The sequence below is a fragment of the Diachasmimorpha longicaudata genome, chromosome 12, assembly GCF_034640455.1.
Source record: "Diachasmimorpha longicaudata isolate KC_UGA_2023 chromosome 12, iyDiaLong2, whole genome shotgun sequence".
Taxonomy (NCBI): domain Eukaryota; kingdom Metazoa; phylum Arthropoda; class Insecta; order Hymenoptera; family Braconidae; genus Diachasmimorpha; species Diachasmimorpha longicaudata.
The window spans coordinates 376,003-396,037 of NC_087236.1; the positions used below are offsets into that span (position 1 = coordinate 376,003).

General features: G+C 35.1%; 1 protein-coding gene and 1 long non-coding RNA gene across 9 annotated transcripts; one reads left to right on the forward strand and one right to left on the reverse strand.

Annotated features, from left to right (window-relative positions):
• Nucleotides 1–97: 97 nt before the first annotated feature.
• On the reverse strand, nucleotides 98–18,330 carry LOC135168037 (eukaryotic translation initiation factor 4E transporter-like). 8 transcript variants are annotated; one of them, XM_064131877.1, is made up of 13 exons: nucleotides 14,236–14,850; nucleotides 13,034–13,131; nucleotides 12,334–12,409; nucleotides 9,502–10,914; nucleotides 8,215–8,609; nucleotides 7,781–8,008; nucleotides 7,441–7,612; nucleotides 6,844–6,912; nucleotides 6,464–6,721; nucleotides 4,522–4,698; nucleotides 3,612–4,013; nucleotides 2,467–2,579; nucleotides 2,158–2,299 (listed from the first exon to the last, which is right to left on the reverse strand). In XM_064131877.1, exons 1-12 carry the CDS (start codon nucleotides 14,411–14,413, stop codon nucleotides 2,515–2,517), a joined length of 3,531 nt encoding a protein of 1,176 aa, XP_063987947.1. In that variant the 5' UTR covers nucleotides 14,414–14,850; the 3' UTR covers nucleotides 2,158–2,299; nucleotides 2,467–2,514. The 8 variants fall into 8 exon arrangements, with proteins under 8 accessions (XP_063987945.1, XP_063987942.1, XP_063987948.1 ...); XM_064131876.1 differs by having other exon boundaries at nucleotides 2,467–2,591; XM_064131875.1 differs by lacking the exons at nucleotides 2,467–2,579; nucleotides 14,236–14,850 and adding an exon at nucleotides 16,987–18,330 and having other exon boundaries at nucleotides 98–2,299.
• On the forward strand, nucleotides 3,903–5,834 carry LOC135168048 (uncharacterized). The gene is made up of 2 exons (XR_010299973.1): nucleotides 3,903–4,039; nucleotides 4,448–5,834. It is a non-coding gene; the product is annotated as an uncharacterized LOC135168048 (long non-coding RNA).
• Nucleotides 18,331–20,035: the final 1,705 nt, after the last annotated feature.

Sequence of the window (20,035 nt, forward strand, 5' to 3'; positions counted from 1 at the left end):
TAACAGGAGCAGGGATTCTCATTTGATGTTCTCAATGTTTTTTAGATGTTCTTTCTGATTCTTTTATCGCTAATTTGTTTTCATGAGTTCGCCACAGTTTATGCTTAATAACTTTATTTACAAAATATCGAGCCGGTACATGCAATGATAAAATTGGCCTGTTATCCGCTTCTTACCCCTTTTTTTGTTCATTGCCGTAGGATTTTTCTTTCATTTTCTTGTCATCGAATTTCATTATTTACAAACGTATTTTGTTTTATAATTTTTTTTCAGTTTGCGGTTCGAAACCCAATTACACTCAGAACACAGTTTAACCATGATTCTTCAACGTTGTTACATTCAACGCAAATTATTTAAAAAATTGGACTTTACTCTCTAATCAGGTCAAAAAATTATGAGTTTGCGATGCTTTGAGAGGCTTATTGAATCATAATTCAGATAGTTAAGAAAAAAAAAATAGTCAAACACAAAAAAAATTGAGTTCAATGCACTTTTCAGATTCTAGAGCAATAGTGGTTTTATTCCTTTATTATCGTTTAGCGATGTATTGGAAAAGTCGGCAGGCTCATTCAGTAGATTGAGGTATCTATTCTTTTATGGTTCTAATAATATCCCCATTCTTTTAAATTTAATTGAAACCAGAAAAAAACAAATCGCTCTTTAATTTGAAGCAATATTTTCCGATCTTATCGCTGTCTTTACAAACGGGAGAAGATTTTCTCAGTTATTAGGTCTCCATACGTCACTGATAACTATTATATCAAAAAACCTATGAACAGATGTCCCTGACGGTTTTAAACTCAAAAGTGTTTTTTAACAGTGCTTCATATTTTACTGAAGCGAGAATGAAACGAATAATGAATTCAATACCGAGGAATGGAAAGAAGAGATTAAATTGCATTTTTCGAATGAAAATATTGAGGAATTTTATAGGTCCTTTATCATCATTTCCATCACTTCTAACGTTCTAAGAAATAAAAAATAAATACAAACAAAGAAGGCCCATCTCCTCATTCCATTTCTCAAAGAAAAATTTATGTGAATTGAATTTTACATAGCAAGAACAAACTAGTAATCATGATCATTTGAAATAATTATTTCTGCAGACTTCCACTGCTACGAAAAATAATTATTTATATAAAAAATAAATGATGAAAATAACAATCAAACGATATGGTCATTATGATTTTTAGGAAGGATTAGAGAGTGAAAAATTAAACTTGAGTGTAACAATTTTTGATAATGAAGAAATATTCTCCGTGAAAAATAACCAACTTGTATTCTCACTTGCACGTGTGAAATGTTTTTTTTTGCTTTTTATCAAATTAGTCTTCAACTTTCAACATTTCATTATTCTCGTCAATTCTCACAACCCTAGGATATTAAATAATTCTTTCCAATGCGTCGCTGATACTTTTTCATCTCTCTTTGATTCCTTAAGTCCATTATGCCTTTTTATTCGTTCTTTTCGATAAACCGCGATAACACTGTAATCCTCATTCTGTATTTCTAGAAAGTTATATATTATTTATCATTAATGTTCATATACGTGTGACTTGGAGATCATTTTCTTTTCTTCAAACTTTTTCATTGTTAAACACTTTTTCTTCTTCGATTAGTCTCTGCCGGGGCCAAGGAGTTTGGCCATTTACTTTGTTTACATATTTCCCAGTTACGAATTGATTGCTCACTTAAATCTGTGATCTTCCATGTTGCCTCTAATGTTTCGCCTCTAATCATGTTACTTCATGTTTTATTTTCAACCAGGACGAAACTGTTTTGCCAGTCTTTTCGATAAATACAGTCTAAAACCATAATTCCAGTGTGGAACACTCACGCGTACGTGGATACAGTATAAAACTGGATTTTTTTGTAATTTGTGATCCTCTTTTTGATAACTGATTTTATCTTTCATCGATCGAAGAACTAATAATGTGATAATTTTTCCTTTTCACTGGCCATTTTGGCTTTTTTTCTTCCCATTCTCATTGAAATAAAAAAAATTGATTCTCACTTTATTTGAGCTTTTACGTTCTATCGGAGAAAAATAAAAATAAGGTTTAGTCATGTACTGTGGCGGAGGCCTGCTGCAGTCGCTCCAATTCTTCCAACGATAAAACATTTGTCTGACCAAGTTCGGGCAGTTTTCCAGCTCTTGCTTTAGCAAGTAGCTCCGGACTGAACCATCTGGCTAATTGATTTGATGTTGGTGATAGACTTCCACCATTGCTGCCCGGTGAAGATTGTCTTCCTATTGGGATGTTCATTGGCTGCTGTTGTGGTCGCATTATTCGACCGTCTAAGAATTAAAAATGGAAGAGTACAATTTAAATAAAGTATTTTGAAGTTAAACAATTTCTTCCTGAGTAAATCGAAGCTTCATGCCAAATAATGGGGGAAAGAGCAACTGGGAAACAGCTTCCACTTAATCAGAAAGAGGTAAAATCATATTAGAAAATGCTTTACTGGTGATTTAGGAGTTGTTGGGAGGTATGGGACATGGGAAAATACGCCTCAGGGATTATTTAATGCCAATTTCTGGTGACCATTGCATGCAATATCTTTTTTCACTGAGTCATCTGTAAGAGTTACTGGTTTTACCAAATTGTTAATGTAAATTATTAATTCAAACTAACGAAATCCAAAGTAAATAATAATCAAAGTAAAATTCGGCAATTTTTATATCAACATTCTGGCCTATCATGGCTTTATCTTGGAAAGGAGTGATTTTAGACTAAAATGTCGGAGGATCGTCGTTGTTGATCTGCAAATTTTGTTCAACAAGACCCTATCGATACGTTACCACAGTATCATTCTGTCCCGAAATTATTTAACGAAAAAAAGTAAAAAAAACTTTTCGTAAAAAATTATTTCAACTACTGAAGAAATTTTTCTCATTATGATTTCCTCTAGAGAAAAGATCGGCAGAAATAAGTGTCCGCATAACGGATAATGTAAGAAGCCATTACGTTTCATCATTAACGCATGATAAATTTTTATTCACTAAAGCCTTCATAATATGGACAAAAAGAAAGTTTCTATTAGACGTTACAATACGTAGGAGTTCCTAAAAATTATCATTGTAGAACCAAAACAAAATAGAAAAGCTGAACATTTTTTAAGAGCGTTTTCATAGACAAGAAGAAATGAGTTCGATAGATCTAGTGAATCCATCATTTATGATAACTAACAATTCGATAGCCATTTAATTCTCACTTTTATTGCCAAACACTCTTGGGGAATGTTCAACTTTTTAAACATTTTTTTGATTGTTTAATGACAATTTTTTAAGTCAGCACGTTTTTGTAAAATCAAACAGCAATTGGAAATCATTTTAATTAAAATTGTTGACACGTCAAGATGACGTTCGAAAAATAATTTTCTGGGCCGGAATGAAGATCAATGTAAAAACTCTTATAACTCAGTATTAAACTTAAAAATGATTAGAGGCGATCAGTTAATTCTAAAATAATGTTATGTTTTGCCGATCTCGGCTCGAGAGTCGATAACTATCAAGAAGCATTAAATAATAATAATTAACGAAAAAAAACTCAACAAAACAAGAACTAAATAATAGGATTCATGGATTCTCTGATTACAGCAGGAATTACCTGTTCGATTAGAATTGTAGTTTTGGTTTAAGACGAGTTGTACTTGTGAATTGACATTACGCTGTTGTTGCTGCTGTAATATATTAGCGAAATGTGTCTGGACCAGTTGCTGCTTGCTCTGATTGTTCATAATATTAGTTCTTTGGCTAATTACAGAATTTGGCGATACATTGTATTGAGGAACATTTGGAGGTGGAAGGGATGTCGGCATCGTGTATTTCGAGCGTGCCGGGTTACCGTAAATACCCGGTGTTGGCCGCAGTGATTGATTCTGTTGTTGGACTGATGATACAGGTGGTGGCTGCTGCTGTAACTGGGACTGAGGGGGTTGAGACTGAAAATTCGAAGGTCCACCGTATGGGAATTGAGTCGCTGTTACTCCCTTCACAATCGGTCTGCCAACTGTTGATAAGATGAATTATCATTATGTGAGAATTATCAAACTTGGCTTATTTTTAAGCATTTTTTATAGATCCTTTATCCAAATAGACGAACTTGAACACTGATACAGTTTTTTTACATTGTTCAGTTTGGGTATTGAGAGCCTTTTTATATATAAAAATTGTAATTCGCAAATTCGAATTGCACCCAGTGCATTCATTTTAGCCAAATTGGAATCACGAGTGCTTTTGACTTTTGCAAAATTTTCTATGAATACCTGGAGATCTAGGAGGAATAGAATTTTTTTTATTGAGATTGCACAAAATGGAAATGATTGATGATTGTAACGATATAGTTTAAGTATTGAACAGTGCCTTCATGATTGAAATATGTTTCAGACAGACAAGAAGAAACAGCTCAGGTTCCAAGTATTGCGTTTATTTTTATGTTTGCAGGTGAAATGATTGTCTACTTTGATAGTCGAATATTAAAGTAATCAATGGGACTGCAAAGAGAACACTTTTCGTACCCGGATGCGGTTTAACTGGCTGATTCGACCAAGTAGGCTGCTGATTCGGTTGTGGTCTTACTGTGCCCTGTTGCGGCTGTCTCGATAAGCCTTGAGTTAACAATTGCACTGCAGACTGCATCTGCTGCATCTGGCTCGCCTGAGATTGTGCTGCCAATTTTGATACCTCTGTGTTTCCTACATTCAAAGATTATTATTTTTATTTAATCTTACCTCACAATTGCCTCTCTTAAAACTAATGGTTCCAATGACTAAGTTCAAGTTCAACTATTGTAAGCAGTTAGAAACGACAGTTAATCATGTCTGTTTACATTTGTGTTGTTTAGGTAGCATAAAACATTGAATATTTCAGGAAAGCAGATTCTTATTCGCGCAAAGTAAGAGGTCTATAGAAATTTAACGAGATAACTTCTTTGCAGTGAATTTTCAAAAATCAAGAATAAAATCCATGATATATCCAGTTGAGTGTACTAGTATTCGAAATCTTTGTTGAATACATGCTATGAATGTTTATTCTAAAGGTTCTTCACATGGAGAAATTTTTTGGAAAACTCTACTATTTGCACATAAAAGGGATAAAGTAACAGCCAGGGAAAAATTGTAATGCTGGCACGAAAAATTTTATTGGAGAAAGCATAAATTATTCTCCACATTTCCATGAAATTTTCATGGGAATTCCGAGAAGTTTTACCACAACAGAACAAGAATTTTTAAATCAGTGACTTGTGATTTTTCCCAGTTCTCTATAGTGTTTCGAAAAAATTCTCTCCATGCATTATCATCCTTTTAGTAACAAATTCAATATTAGTCACTTGTAGAGCAATAATTAAAAAAAATGTAATAAAGCCTATTTCTTTGTTAAACAAACTCTTGCAGACAGAAAGTTTTTCTGTTTTTTTTTCTGTAACTATTTTCCCTCCCGAGTTTTAGAAAATTTCACTTTATTCTCTGTCATTATCATATACTGGGGGATCTTTTGAGATCATTTTTTCATTCGAATTAATCGCAAGCAAACGTTCATGCTTTACAAAATCGTGCAAAAAGCTAGGATAGTAAGCAGAGAAAAGCATGGTGAGTGTAGGAATGTCAAGATAAAGCGTTTTATTGTAAAAGCCAGCATTAAACACATGTATCATTATAGATAGATCATAGAGCATTGCATTATTCAGTATAAATCATGTATCCATAACTATGTGATCAATCAAGTTCCCTACTGCATCATAGTGAAAGGTTACCATAAATGAAAGAAAGCGTAAAGATAGTAAAAAAAAAATAGGAAATCAAAAAGATGGAGTGCAAAAAAACGTAATAAATGTCATGCCCACATTGTCACGATCCAGCATGTGAAAAAAAATCATGAGAATATCATGAGGAAAATCAACCGAAAAAAAAGAAAATTATTCCCTGCGAATTGCCAGTATTCGATTATGAATGTTATCTTATTGAAATAATATAAAAAAATATCTCAAAAAATGAAAAAAATGTCTCCCATGTATTATTTATATTGAAATAATTTAGAATATTCTTTTCTAATGGATTCGTTAAACGTCACCAATAATTATAGTATTTTTGTTATCATCCTCGCTAACAACCGAATTGACAACAAGATTAGCAATATTATTGCCACCCCAAATGGCTACCACCAAATTTCGTTTATCATCATGGAGGGAATCTTTTCCCTTATCACTCTCCTTCTGACCCGCATATTTAGATTTTAGTGCAATTTCACTACTCGGTTCCTCATTATTATTCATCTCAGACAATACACCAGATCTTGAGGTCTTATTAATCTGCTTATCGTTCTCTTTACCCTCAATTGCATTCTCACTACTCTCCTCGTTATCATCATTATGATTACGAGTGCGATAACGATTATGGCGATTCATTTTGCGTGCAGGTGTTACGACAATTTCAATATTAGGACGTGGATAATTATTCGCACCCTCAGGCTCCTTCTCAGCTGTCATTTTACGCAGTACTGAGGTGGGTGTAAATGCCAGTTGTGGACTCATCTGTTTAGATGGTGAATTCACTGGACTCGTTATACGCTGATGAGAGTGCATCTGTTGTGGTTGCTGTTCCTGACGTTTACGAAAATTCTCACGCTGCTCCTCCAATTTTGTCTTGATCAGGGCACTCTGCATTATTGACTGGGTGTGCATAACGAGGTCACGGGGTGAGGGCACTCGGTGTGGAATCACTGGAGACATTAAGGGAGCAGTGAAGGATTGTTCCTTTTAAGATTTATCACCATTTCTTTGTTAAATTTTTCACACTAATTTTTCGCGACCTTTGAGGTTAATCAAATGGAGGGATTTTTACCTGGGTGCTGTATCGATAATGTATTGGGACTTGCAGCTACATTGGGCGATATTAATGGTGGACAAAGAGCTGCATTCCAGAAATGAAAATTTTTTTACTTTACTTTTTAGAATAATTTGAAATTCATAAACCTACGACTACGCTCACACTTTGAATAAAATTCGGAAGTGAAGTGATCTTACGATTTGCATAAGAAATTAACAATCTGAAGTAATTATAGTTACTTCTGGACAATAAAAAGTTGGAATCTCTAAAATTATTTAGAAAATCTTGACATATTGACTGCAAGGAGGTTAGCTCATTGGGTTATTTTATGTTTTATTACTAATCCAAATTGGAACGTTAAACTATTATAAATTCAACCAATAATTTCCTTATTCATCAGAACCTCAATGTGTCTGATTTTGCGAAAAATTCATGAATTAAAATGGTTTAAACTAATTCTTTAGGATGTATTATTATATCAAAAGATTTCGAGTACTATTATTTTTTATCACTTCGCCACTGAATTTTGAAGAATGAAAATCAAAACAAAAGTTGTAACAACAAATGCCAAACTTGAAGAATAAGATATTGAAATGGACAATTGGTTTTTACCGTTGTTCATCGGGGAAGGAACTCGTTGCTGCTGATAGAGGAGTTGTTGCAGCATTGGATCGTGAGAAACAGTTGGAGCCGCATGGGGACTCACTGTTCGAGGCGTTGTGTTCCCGTACATCTTTAAGATGTGCACTAGAATTTCACGGTGGCGATGTTGCGTAGCTGGATTCTAACCAACAGAAAGTCAGCATGGAATCATACTTTTAATCAATAAACAATTTATGGCTGACTATGCATTTTAGACATTCGTTATCGATCTTCAAGGCATGGGAAATCTCACTTTAATGGCATCACATTTTTAACTCATACTCGCCCATGTTCGTTCCGTAAAACCAACCTGGATTTGTTGCATCAAATGCTGTTTAGTGATTTCTCCTTGCTGAAGACCCTGAATAATCGCCTGAGCTTCTGGTCTCTGAAGAAGTTCACGAGTCGATTGTGCATTGTTTACCAACATTTGCATGTCTTGAGGCACTGGACTGACTCCAACCATCCTCTGAGAACCCATCATCATCGAGAGCATGTCTGTCTGCTGCTGGCGTTTTTGTTGTTGTGCTTGTTGTTGCTAAAGTAAGCAAAAGTAAAGAAATTTGTTCCTCTCTATGAAATTTAAATTTTAGTTTCGGCTGAACTATTCCGAGAAAATCACAATAAATAGACGAAAAATAACGACACAAACCTAATAATACTAATTTTATTTAAAATTAGAAATCGCCTAATTAAAATTTAACGAAAATAATTTTTATTCAAAATAAATTGAATTGGACAAACCTGTTGTATTCTCAGAACTTTCATTAAATTCTCATGCTGCATCTGCGCCTGGTGTGGATGCTGAGCAGGCCCCAGTGGTCCCACATGATTGAAAGAAGGAGGATGTTGTTGCTCTGGCATTGGCGGTTGATGGGGTGGAGGACCTCCCAAGCCCGGTTGATTCTTCAAAAGCTGCATCAGAGTTATGGGTTGAGTGATGTGTTTGGGAGCGATGGGACCGTTAGCAGCTGGCACTGCCTGACCTCCACTGACTTGGGCCAGTAGCTTCTTGAACGCTGACATATCTTCATCAGTCTTATTTACACGAAGTGGTTCGATTTGCGAGGGAGGGTGTACACCCCCTCGCATACGAGCCTCTAATTCTTCGAGACTGTGCATGACTTTTCCACTAACTTCTGTTGGAGAAAAAGGGACAATCAGTTCAATGAATTTCAATTCAATTTGTCAAGGTAATTGGTATACTATCTGCATCAGAAATCTTAATTTTGTTACCCACTGAATTGAGTAGAAAACACCAAAACACATTGCCTTTCGAATATTTTCGAATCAACAAATAGATTACTTTAATATTTTTCTTCAAAAAATCATGGACTAAGAGAAAAATATAAATTTGGTAATTAAATAATTTGCGGACAAGAATTAAAAGAGAGATTTAGCATACAACTTTCGTGCTTGAACGTCCGAAATGAATTAGATTGGCAGAATGATATGTGGTCCTCAGTGAAAAATGAATTAATGACTGACTGTCAATCTTTTAAAAATTCCTCTCAAGTACTTCTACGATAGAAAATGCCAAAAATATTATTTTGTCTTTGCTTGTTATTTTTTTGTACCGTCTTCCAGTTTGTTCATTCAATACTCCTAATACGGAATTTTGAAGAAAAAAAATGTGGAACTCTTCATTTTCCAAGTCCCTACAATATAATCTTGAAGAGCAACACAAGAGTTTTACTTATTGGGTTTTTTTTTAAGTCCCAGAATTCCAAAAAAAAAAATATAAATAAAATAGATCCAGGACAAAAACCAATTTCGGAGATAAGTTATCGTGTTGTAAATAAAAATGGGCTGAACAAAATCTACGTTATGGAAATAGAAGCAAAGAGAAAATCATATTTTTCAAATGGAGAATACAAAAAAAAAATTTCGAGACATTTTTTCGAACCACTCGAGAGGATAAGGGTCAGCCAGACTTATTTGACATGGAATACCCCATATTGTCTTTCTAGCGAACATCCTCCCCCCTTTCAGTAATTAACACAACGTCAATGACAAAAGGCCGTCTCTTACCCATCTCTTTAATGGAGGCGTTCTTCATCATTCCCATGATATTGCCGCCATCTCCCTGTCCATTCTGACTGGGCTTATTCCCCCTTTGTAACATCTCCAGCAGCTTAGTCCCAGTGGCAGCATTGCCTCCAGTTTGATTAGCCGGAGAGATAGGTGTAAAGTAGGCATTGGACTCATTAACCGATGGTACCTGAATATTCGGCTCAGTGATATCATTCAACAAATTATTAAGCAGTTCATCCTGAATGGACTCCCTACGACTGTCGAGTACAGGGCTTTCTCTCTTGAACCACTGGCTGAACCTGGAGCCACTACCAGCATCAGCTTCAACTCCATTAGTAAGCAGACCAGAGACCCCAGGAAGATTATCGCTCTTGAGAAAATCATCAAGATTAAACTCCAGATGTTCTCCATCCCTACTCTTTCCCTCAGATCGATCGTTAATATCACTCGGCTCAGTATTTCCACTCTCACTACTCTCGTGCATCTTCTTCCCATTGGAAGGAAGTTCATCCTGCTCAGAAATTGGTGAATGTGGTGCATGAACTGGATTGATCGGTTGATCCATAACTGTGGGAGTGCTTCTTCCTTTCGGACCTGCCGAAGTTGTGCTTTCACTTTTTTCATCTTTATCATTTGCCTTCTTGCCCCGTTTCTTCGGAGACGGTGCTTTCTTGCTCTTTACTGTTTTCTCTTCAGGTATATCATCAAAACCACGAAGCTCAATGGTATCATGCTGAGAGACTGGACCACCGGAGAACCACTCAGGCTCCTCCGGCTCCCTTGGCTCGTTGGAATACGTTCTTCTACGATCAGTTCCAAACTTTCTCTCTCTCCTGTCTTTATCACGATCCATTGGATGACGATCACTTCTGTCGCGATTCTCACGATCTCCAAAATCTCTGCCAAATGATCTACGTTCAAATCTGTCATTCCTCTCATCTCTCATGTCCCTGTCCCTGTTGTTGTCACGATCGCGCATTGGTTCTCTGCCCACTTCACGTGGGGCATTGCCAGTGTTTCTGAATGCGAAGTCTGTTCTCTCGGGCTCAAGTTTTTCAGTCTCAGAGCGAAAGTCCCACATGTCTCGATTGAGCAGACGACCTGAACCAATTCTACGAACTGGCTCGCGATGGGGTACTTCTGGTTTATGGATGGGACTCTCTGGACGGCGGGGTGGTGGCTGGGTGGTGTTGACGAAGCAACCAGAGTTGAAGGAACGTCGTTGAGGAGAGAGGACAATACCGTCTTGCTCCTTGCGAAGACGTTCTCGTGGATCACCACTCCTACGCTTGTTCGGCTCAATTGGTAAGTCATTACGACGTTGATCTTCCTCGGGAGGTGTCTCACTACGCTTCCTGTCCATGTGCCAGCGTTCTGGGTCCCATGTCCCACGTGAACTGGATATCAAACACCAGTGGATTTTTTTTTTCATTATTTTGTTTCGAACCTCGAACTACGAAGATCAATAATATTTTGAAGTGCAAAATTTTCACTTGTTGTTTCATTTAAAACCGTTCAGGTAAATAACTCTTGAAAGAGTGCAGTAATCGGAACAACTTTTAAGTGAAAATCATTGGGATCAAACACGACATAGGTTTCGAGTATAAATGTTTAGGATCTGATGCTACGCCTTATTGACAATCACAAATTTTACTCCAACTCAAGTAAGACATACCGTATTTTAAATCGCTCTATTAATTTTTCGACGAAATGTTACATAACATTACACTTCAGATTTGTTCTAGCGTTACCCGATGTGCACCGTGCGGTGCCTCATAAACAGAATTTCAAATAACAAAAAGTAGAAGTAGAAGGCCAAAATTGTCGTTTTTGCTAGAAAAAAATAGGCCCGGTCGCTTTTCCGTGTTTGCTCTTACTGGAAAGTGTCAAAAGACAAAGAAATGCAGGACCAACGTACTTGACGGTGGAGGATCAAGAAGATAAATCTATAACCCTTATAATGGTATTATATCTTCAAAAACAAAAATTCTTGAATCTTTAATACTCTTTATGAAATGTCTATTTTATGAATATGTGAGTTATGTCCACGTTCTGTATCGTAAAGTTTCTCAGTGTTTAAGAGAAACATTATGGAACAATTTGTGCCCACAGCGATGAGTCATTAAGAAGATGGCACATTTTACGAAATAAAATGTTGAATTTAGGTGCCGTATAATTTCAACTCGGTTAAATTGCTCGCTGATTGTTTTTTGAAACGGAATTTTTACTTTTTTCTGGTAGTTTTGGTGGCAATTTCTCGTCGTGTGGTTCACACAATTTTCAATAAGACTTCGAAGGGTCAAGCGCTCCTGCAGAAGTGAGGAGTTGAGGGTTCAATCAACTCGACGTGCAGACAACCCTCGGAAACACATAGGGGTAACGGTAAAAGGTCTTTCTAATTACGACTTTTTAAAAAACTAGAGTACTGTTTAAAGCTCCAGGACTCTTCGGTCTCCTTTATAATTTGATCTTTTCAATAGTACGGCCCTTCCGTGTCTATTCAATTTTTCGAATTATTCTGCATTTAATTTGAACATTCCCTTAAATTCTTATTATATGGTCCTCCTCGATTATTCGATTTGATTCTATGACTTCTATGTTATAGACGCACCGTGAGGACTTTGATACTGATTTGTGGGATTAATCTGACTCTCCTCAGAAAGAAAAAATGGTTGGGGCCCATTCTTTCCTTAGGGAATGGACTTTATCCCTTCTCTAGTCTCCTATAGGCGCACATCGTCCCATTTACGCCTCTCCATAAATTTTTTCGAACCACAAAATTCGTTTAGCATAAAAAGGATGAGGTTGAACATCAGGGAGAAGTAACTTACTTGTTATGGACCAGGTCCAGGCACTTGGGGCGACGTTTGGAGAGTGGGAGTAGTTTAACCTCCATGAGTTCTTCCTGTAACACATAAAAAAAGAATTAAATATTGATAGCAGTACAAAACTGGAAAAAAATGATAGAAACACCTAGTAAAGTAGAAAATTCTATGGAATTGCAATTGTACGTTCTATTAGACTTTGGAAGATTATACTGGCATGTTTAACAGAAAATATTTAATGGATATTCAATCGTCAATGACATTTTATTCTTCTAAATGGTTTATATCATTGGAATATTACCTTTTTTTAATTTTTTGGATGAAAAGAGAAAAAAAAGAATGAACAAACCTGTACAATTCTTGAAAAGAATAAATTAAATACGGAAATCTAATGCTAGTGACTTTTTCTATTGAAGATTTTCTGTGAAACAGTTCGATAAAATTGATCAAAAATTGAAAATCTATAGAGTAGAAATTTATTCGAATTTTCTAACGAATTCATCAGAATCTTCTATGAACTTTTTTGTTGTTTTCAGAATGTTTTCAAAATGTACTAATTGAGAGAAATATTTATGGAGTGAATTGTCCAAAATTATTGTACTCATGCCCTGTCCTTTATTATTTCTGTTTATAACTCTATTCATTTAATTTTCCCAGAAGTTGTAACCGTCGACTGGCTTTGTTATTGTTTTGAGAATATTTACCCGAGTGTATTGGTACTGAGGCCTGGATCTGCCGATTTCCATGATAGAAGTATCGGTCACCTCTCCGGCAACCGACATTGATATAATAGCTTCATCTCCTGTAAATTCAAGAATAAAATCAATACAAATAAATTTTAATGACATCCAAGTATTGTGATTATTTTTTCTTCAACTAACTACTTTTCTACTTCATTTGAGACGCATTTGATTCTTTATTTACCGACACATTACAATCATTTTATGAATCAATGTTTGCAAGCCGAATTTGTATCTCCATATTCAACTGTTAAGAAACATCATTTAAACTTACGAAAATATAAAGTTTACTCGTAAAAAATTCAGTGAAATAATAAAAACAATTGAATTTGTTCAAATGAAGAGTAACTTTTAGAAAGAATTTATAAGCAAACTAGTAACAGTTCAAAAAAACTCTGACTGCTGATGTTTTCAATGAATGTCTTAGGATCTGAGGAAGATGGCAACGTTTTTGATATCATTTTTTTTCAGCCCCCGATTTATTCTACAAAAAAAGTGTCAAAAGTTTTATCACCTCACTGAGATTCGAAGATAGTCCTAACGAACTTAACTAAAGTCTAATCGTAACAAATTTACCTCAAACGATAACGCTTCCAAAAATTCAAAGAATTTCAGTTATTGATGAAAAAATATTTTGAAAACTCATAATGCAGTGGAAGATGTGTTTTCAATAACCCTGGACATTACCGATTTTTTCACTACTTAATACTTCTATTTGATTCTATTTTTTAAGTTATTTTCATCCATAAAACTACTTCATTGGGATTCCTAAATAAATATTAATCATTTCAAGAGAAACCGTAATTCTAAATTTCATATAGACACAGGGAGTTACGTTTCACGTCAAGGATAAATGGAGTCCCTATGTCTATATAAACTTGTGGAATTGTTTTCTCCTGCAATTATGATTTTTATTTATAAACCGACTTCATTGATTCAATAATGCGATGATTGGGCCAGTAAAGTACCTTCATTCATGAAAATGAATAATTTTACAAGACACGATTTTAGAAGTTTTAGTATATAGACTCAGGGATTCATGTTTCCCTTAAAGTATTGATTGAAGTCGATAATCAACGGTCACTTTTTCAGTCTTCAAAATATTAGAGAATATTATAAGACAAATTCAAAGAGCAATCCCTTGGCCCACAAGTGGTGGTACTTACTGAAAGTGACTTTTTTATTGGAATTAAGAGCCTTTTTCGGTCTGAACCATTTACAGGCTTTGGTTTGCAATAAAATAGTCGAGTCGAGAAATGGCGAGCCGGTGGGCCCAACGAGGGGTCGTCGTCGACGCCGATACCGATGAGGCCCCGTTGTACTGTGAGTAGTCTCAAGTTTCATAATTTTTAAATAATTTAAACAGCTGATATTCAACGACAAAACTCAGTGGGATTTAATTCAACGAACGGTCGGAACAGTATAATACAAAAATGGCGTTTGAACGGAAATTTAGGACGCTAAACAGACGCTACTTTAATCTCCTTTGTCACTTGTTTACTCGAGATGGACAAGGACGATGATTGACGCCAAGGTGTCGAGCCACTGAACACAAACTCACAAAATAAAATGATAATTCAATAAAATTATCCCATTCAAATTGGTTACAATTGTTTTATCAAATCACTAAATGAAAATTATTATTTTTTTACAAATTATTTTTTTGTTATAAAAAAGGTGTTATCGTTGGCAAGTGGATTTGAAGAGCTATCGAAGGATTAGCAAACAAATGGACGACTGATTCGCTCAACCGATCAACTGCCGACTAAACTGTCGATGTGCTTGACAATCCGGCCGATAAGTTTTCGGGGATATGATTGGACGTTTATAATTTCGAAAGAAAATCTATGGCCAGAAATTCAAGAACATGTGACCCAAATCGACCTATTGAAATCGTTTGTTTTGGGTTTCGGTTTATGATCAGAGTATGAGAGAGATAGAAGGGGAAATTGGGGGTTTTAGTGGGAAATCGCGATTAAGTATATCCAAATATCTTCTGCAATTTGATACAGATAAGACTGTAGTTTGAATAATTTTCCACCTCTACATTTATGAATTGAACGACGTGAGAAAATTATGACAAAAAAACATGAATATTCAGTGTTGGTTGATTGAAAACAGCAATGTACAGAACTATCACCATTTTTAATGATGCGTTAGTCGCAAATAAATGTTTACTGTTGGTTAAAGTTCGGAGAAACATTGATTTGTGATAAAATTCTGAAATTTGTGACGGTAGGAAACAAATCATTTTCATGAGGGAATCTTGATTATTGATAAATTATTTGTAGGAAAGCCCTATGATTTTCAAAAATTCCAATTTTTCATTCATTCGCCGATCCTTCAAAAGTACACGTTCTCATTTTTTTTCAGGATGAAAAAGAGTGTTTGTCAAGGGCTCAATATCGAGATTCAACTTCAAATTTGGCCAGAGGAATTTCGGATCAAATAATTTTTTTTTTAATTACGAAAAATCCACTTATCCTAGTGTAACACTTCGTTACACAATTCAGGCTTGCACTATTTAACTAATAAAATCATTGTAAAATTTCCGGAAGGAAAGAATCGGATGAGGCTCCCTGAATATGTATGTATAGTGTAGAATTCTATAACAAATTTTCACTCTAGATTATCTGAGAAATCACAGGCAAAGCAGAATGACTTTTATGACGAATATATATACCCCATGGGTATTTTCTGGACTGCAAAACTGATTTATGTATTTTTCAATGCAATGAGTGTGTGAACCGCACTAATCTCGCAAAACATTTATATTGAATTTTGTACTGAATTTTCTCTAAATGCTCCATAATTGAATCGTTGTTCAGTAAAAAAAACAATTACAGGTTGTGAAAAGAATAGAGACATGAATGTCCACTGGATGAGAGTTGATATGACAAATTATATTGTCGAAAAATGGTATTTAAATTTAAAGTAATCTCCAATTGGTTTCTCAGTTTTCAAATAGACATAATTTTATAACAAATATCAGTTATTTCTTTTTGAAATAGATTTCTTCACTGGAGATTGGATTAATCATACTATTACTAAAAATTTTGCACATAACCTGCATTAAAAAACTCCTTTATTTAATTGTTAAGTTTCAAGTAATCATGGTTTTGTACTGAATATTAATTATTTTTTGTGGAGGTACAATTGATTGTGTAAAAGAGTACTTCCCTAGGAGAGCAGTTGATTCTATTTATTGCAATAATGAGATCATTTAACTTGTTTTTATATCAATTTGAAGATTGACTTCATCTGAGGGAACAACACTGAGTTTACTCATCAATTATAATCGATTATGATTATTTCTTGATCATTTCCTAGGTGCGTATGTTTTATCGATTCATGAGAGTAGAAAATTTATCGACTGGAGGTTACATTATAGATAAAAAAAAAATTTTTTTCCATTACCCTGATGAATACATCAGGATATGGATCTGGAGATTTGTCGTATGGTTAAGTAGGTGTACTTGAAAAATAAATAATGACCGTTTAGCGCAAAATATCATTCATTTGCAAGCTATTGAAATGTATAACACTTATTTCCAGAAAATCCATATCAATGAAAGAAATTCTTTCTATCAGTTCAGTCGTCTAATCTGTGAAAATTATTTGTGAAAATTCGTTGTTTCTATTCCCCAGCTTCACAACGCAAGAAAATTCCTGTCCACATGACAAATACAAAAAAAAAAAATTAAATATGAGGCAACCAATTGTTGTAGGTTTAACGGAGAAGAGGTTATTCCGCAGTTTAAATGCACCACAGCTGTCGAAATAATAACTAGGAAAAAAAATCAATTGGGAAAAGTGAGAATAAACTTTAAATGAAGGATTCGAAAGAAAAAACACTTGTTCCTAAGTGGGGATAGAAACGATAATGGAAAATTTGCAAAAAATCAACTAGTCCTTACCCTCGCCTGTAGGATCCGGCTCCTCGGGCCTGTCACTCGACACAGATTCCAGAGACATCCTCGTTCCTCCTTTTCCGTTCACTTCTTCGGGATAATTCACGCGCACACTCTTGTACTTTCCCTCTCCCCGTCAATTATTCCGAAAAATTGTTTTCCCTCCCCTTTTACAATTCCCTCCAAACAAAACTCAAATGTACCCCAAGACTAAAGCCGCCACCATGAAATTATCCGTTTTAACTGATAAAAAAAAATACCGTAAAATTGTTAGTCAAAATGTCCCCTCTGGTGCCCTCTTGTAGGCCACAACCGTGCACACGTAATATAATGTTTTGTCGACTTCTTTTTTTTTCGTTAAAACCTACCTATACATTTATTACCGTTTAATATCACAGACTGGAGAATTTTCACGTATTTTCAGTCCTCACTGACAATGTCCAACGCCACTCAAATAACAAACCGAAAAATTAGAAGAGAAAAAAAGAACCGAAAAAAAGGAAGAAAAAAAATGATGTTAAGAGTTGGGGATTTTTCTTGGCCGCAAACTAAAAGATAAAAATCACAAACTCTTTCCTTTTGCCTCTGGGGCCGTCTCAACTCTGTCCACCTGGAGTTTAATTCTTGAATATTTTTATCTGTCGGAAATTTTGAATCCACCTCTTTGGCACTTTCCTGTCCCTCTATTCCGCTATTGTAATCCGATTGATTAGTGGTTGAAATCGAGTTAATTACACTCCAATTAGCAACAAATAGGCAATGATTTTCTGTGATTTTTTTATGTCCACAATAGCACTGATCACTAGAGCTCACACAACACCAATGGTCGTTGATGAATTAACGATGAGAGGCCTCAGTGTTTCTTCAATAGTTAATGATTAAAATCGTTAAACGTTAGTTTTCATACAAGTGTTGGTGTTTATGTCGTTAAGAGATAAATAATGGAGAGGAGACGGTGGAAAAAAATGAAAACTCGCTTTTATTCACGCGCGGCAACGCGGACTGTAGACGGGTCCGTGCGCTACGTCGATCATTTCGTTGCACGCGTTGCCGATAATCATTTCTAATATTCGGTTTCTTTTCTGCTTTTCTTTCTCATGTGTTTCCCTGGTAAATACGACGTTGACTTGTTTCTCTTATTTATCTTTGAGAAAAAAATAAATTATTTGTTCACTAGACGTTGATTTACGTTTCTTTTTCTCCTTTTGTTTGAAATTCTTTATCACATTGAATTGTACACACACAACACCTAGTGTTACTGCTACGCAAAAATAGAAAATGGCGCACGGTTTACCCCTACTTCCGTCGCTTGTTACTTCGGTGCCTTCTGACGAGAGACAGTTTCACGCGACACACGCACATACACCAGAGAGGAGACTGTTTCGCGATTGGGAGTGGTGAAGCGACATCTGGATAAAGATGGTGACGGACGAAAATCAGCGAACATTGACGAAGCTTGTGCGCGGGAATTTGACGAAAATTTGAAAAACCTATTTTTGTGTATGATCCTACCCCTATTTGACTAAGGTGAACACGAGGGGCTGATCACTTTTCCGTCCGTTGTGGCACTCATTAATAAAATCAGGTGATTTTCTGTCATATCTCGAATGATTTTAGTAATTTATCAAGACAATTTGAGTTAGATTGGAGTTGTAAGATTGGCAAAAAAGTTATCGTAATAAATAATAATACCAAATATGTTGTTTTACGCGACGATAATTCAAAATAAGAATAAAGAAATGAATGAATAAGGAGACACCATTTTTTCTCATTATTCGATGAATAAAAAATTGAAGAATAAACAATCAGGACTTTTTTTTTAATAATACAAAACAAAATGATTTGTCTAATTCTCGTAAAAGTTGGAGAAATTTTCATTATCGTCGACTGAATAGATAATTGTATTTCCAAAGAACATTTCCTCTTCCTAGGAAATTCGAGAAACTTTCAAAAAGTTATAGATATTTGTCAAACTTTCTGCGTTTCATCCCTTCAGGCAGGTATTTTGGCGAATATTGCGAAATATTTTTAATTTCCCTGTTTGATGACTTTTTTAACTATTTAAGTGTAATGTCTGATGAGAATAATAACAAATTGGTACATATGAACGTGTTAATGTCCATCCGTATAATGGAAGACATTTTTATTAATGATTAAGTACAAAATATGTATGGATTTACGACGGAAATATTTATGAAAATAAATTTCTCAATCGCTGAATGAGGTGGGGATAAAATTTTTTTTTTCGCTCTCGTGGGGAGTATGAGGGTATAATGTACTATTGATCCCCGAATTTGACTGCTGTTCTACCAATACCAGGCGTGGTAATCAATGGGGCGGGGAGGCCAGTTTACTGTTAGCCGATGTGCTCTTCATTATCAGTTTCCGGAAATTTTTTTAGGCTCTTTGAAATTTTTACAATCGAGTTTTTACAAAGAAAATGGAAACGTTCTCAATTTGTAGGAAAAAACAATATATGAACAACGAAAAAAAAAATATAAAAAACTTATTCTTATTAAAAAATCAGCGAGAACTGTTGATAAAATTCTCGCTATGTATAGAATTTTCGAAAATTATCGACTATTTGCCGATAGGTTCATTCCAAGCCGTAAGGAGTTTGTCAAATTTTGGAAGTTAAAATTCGCCGGGAAAATTAGGCTCTTCTGTCGAATTTCATACATTTTTTGGGCAGGAAAATTAGAGAAAAATATTTCACGAATTTTTTGCTATAATTATCCTTTGGACAACGTACAACATCGCACGGTATGATAATTACATAGTAATTCTTGATTTTTTCAAACGAAGTCAAAATTTTGACGGAACTAATTTCCCTTTTTGCCACCCGTGGAAATTTTCGTCCGAAACCGTCTTGTCCTTCGAAATTAATCACAATGTAAATATTAATAATAATAAATGTTTTCTTGTTTTTTCCCGGCAAACGAATAAATAATGTCTCATATTTTGTTGAAAAATGTGACGTTTTCGTTTGTTCGCACTGAAATTATCGGGAAATATTCCGATAATTTTAAAAGTCTCGGGGTATCATAACTGACTA

What these genes read in the sequence shown, in the direction of transcription:
- LOC135168037 (XM_064131871.1), bottom strand. Translation starts at nt 14,413, where the DNA reads ATGAAACTTGAGACTACTCACAGTACAACGGGGCCTCATCGGTATCGG. An exon ending in AAGTTCTGAGAATACAACAG is followed by an intron (nt 8,009 to 8,214) that starts GTTTGTCCAATT and finishes TGCTTACTTTAG; the next exon opens with CAACAACAAGCACAACAACA. An exon ending in TCCTTCCCCGATGAACAACG is followed by an intron (nt 6,913 to 7,440) that starts GTAAAAACCAAT and finishes TCTGGAATGCAG; the next exon opens with CTCTTTGTCCACCATTAATA.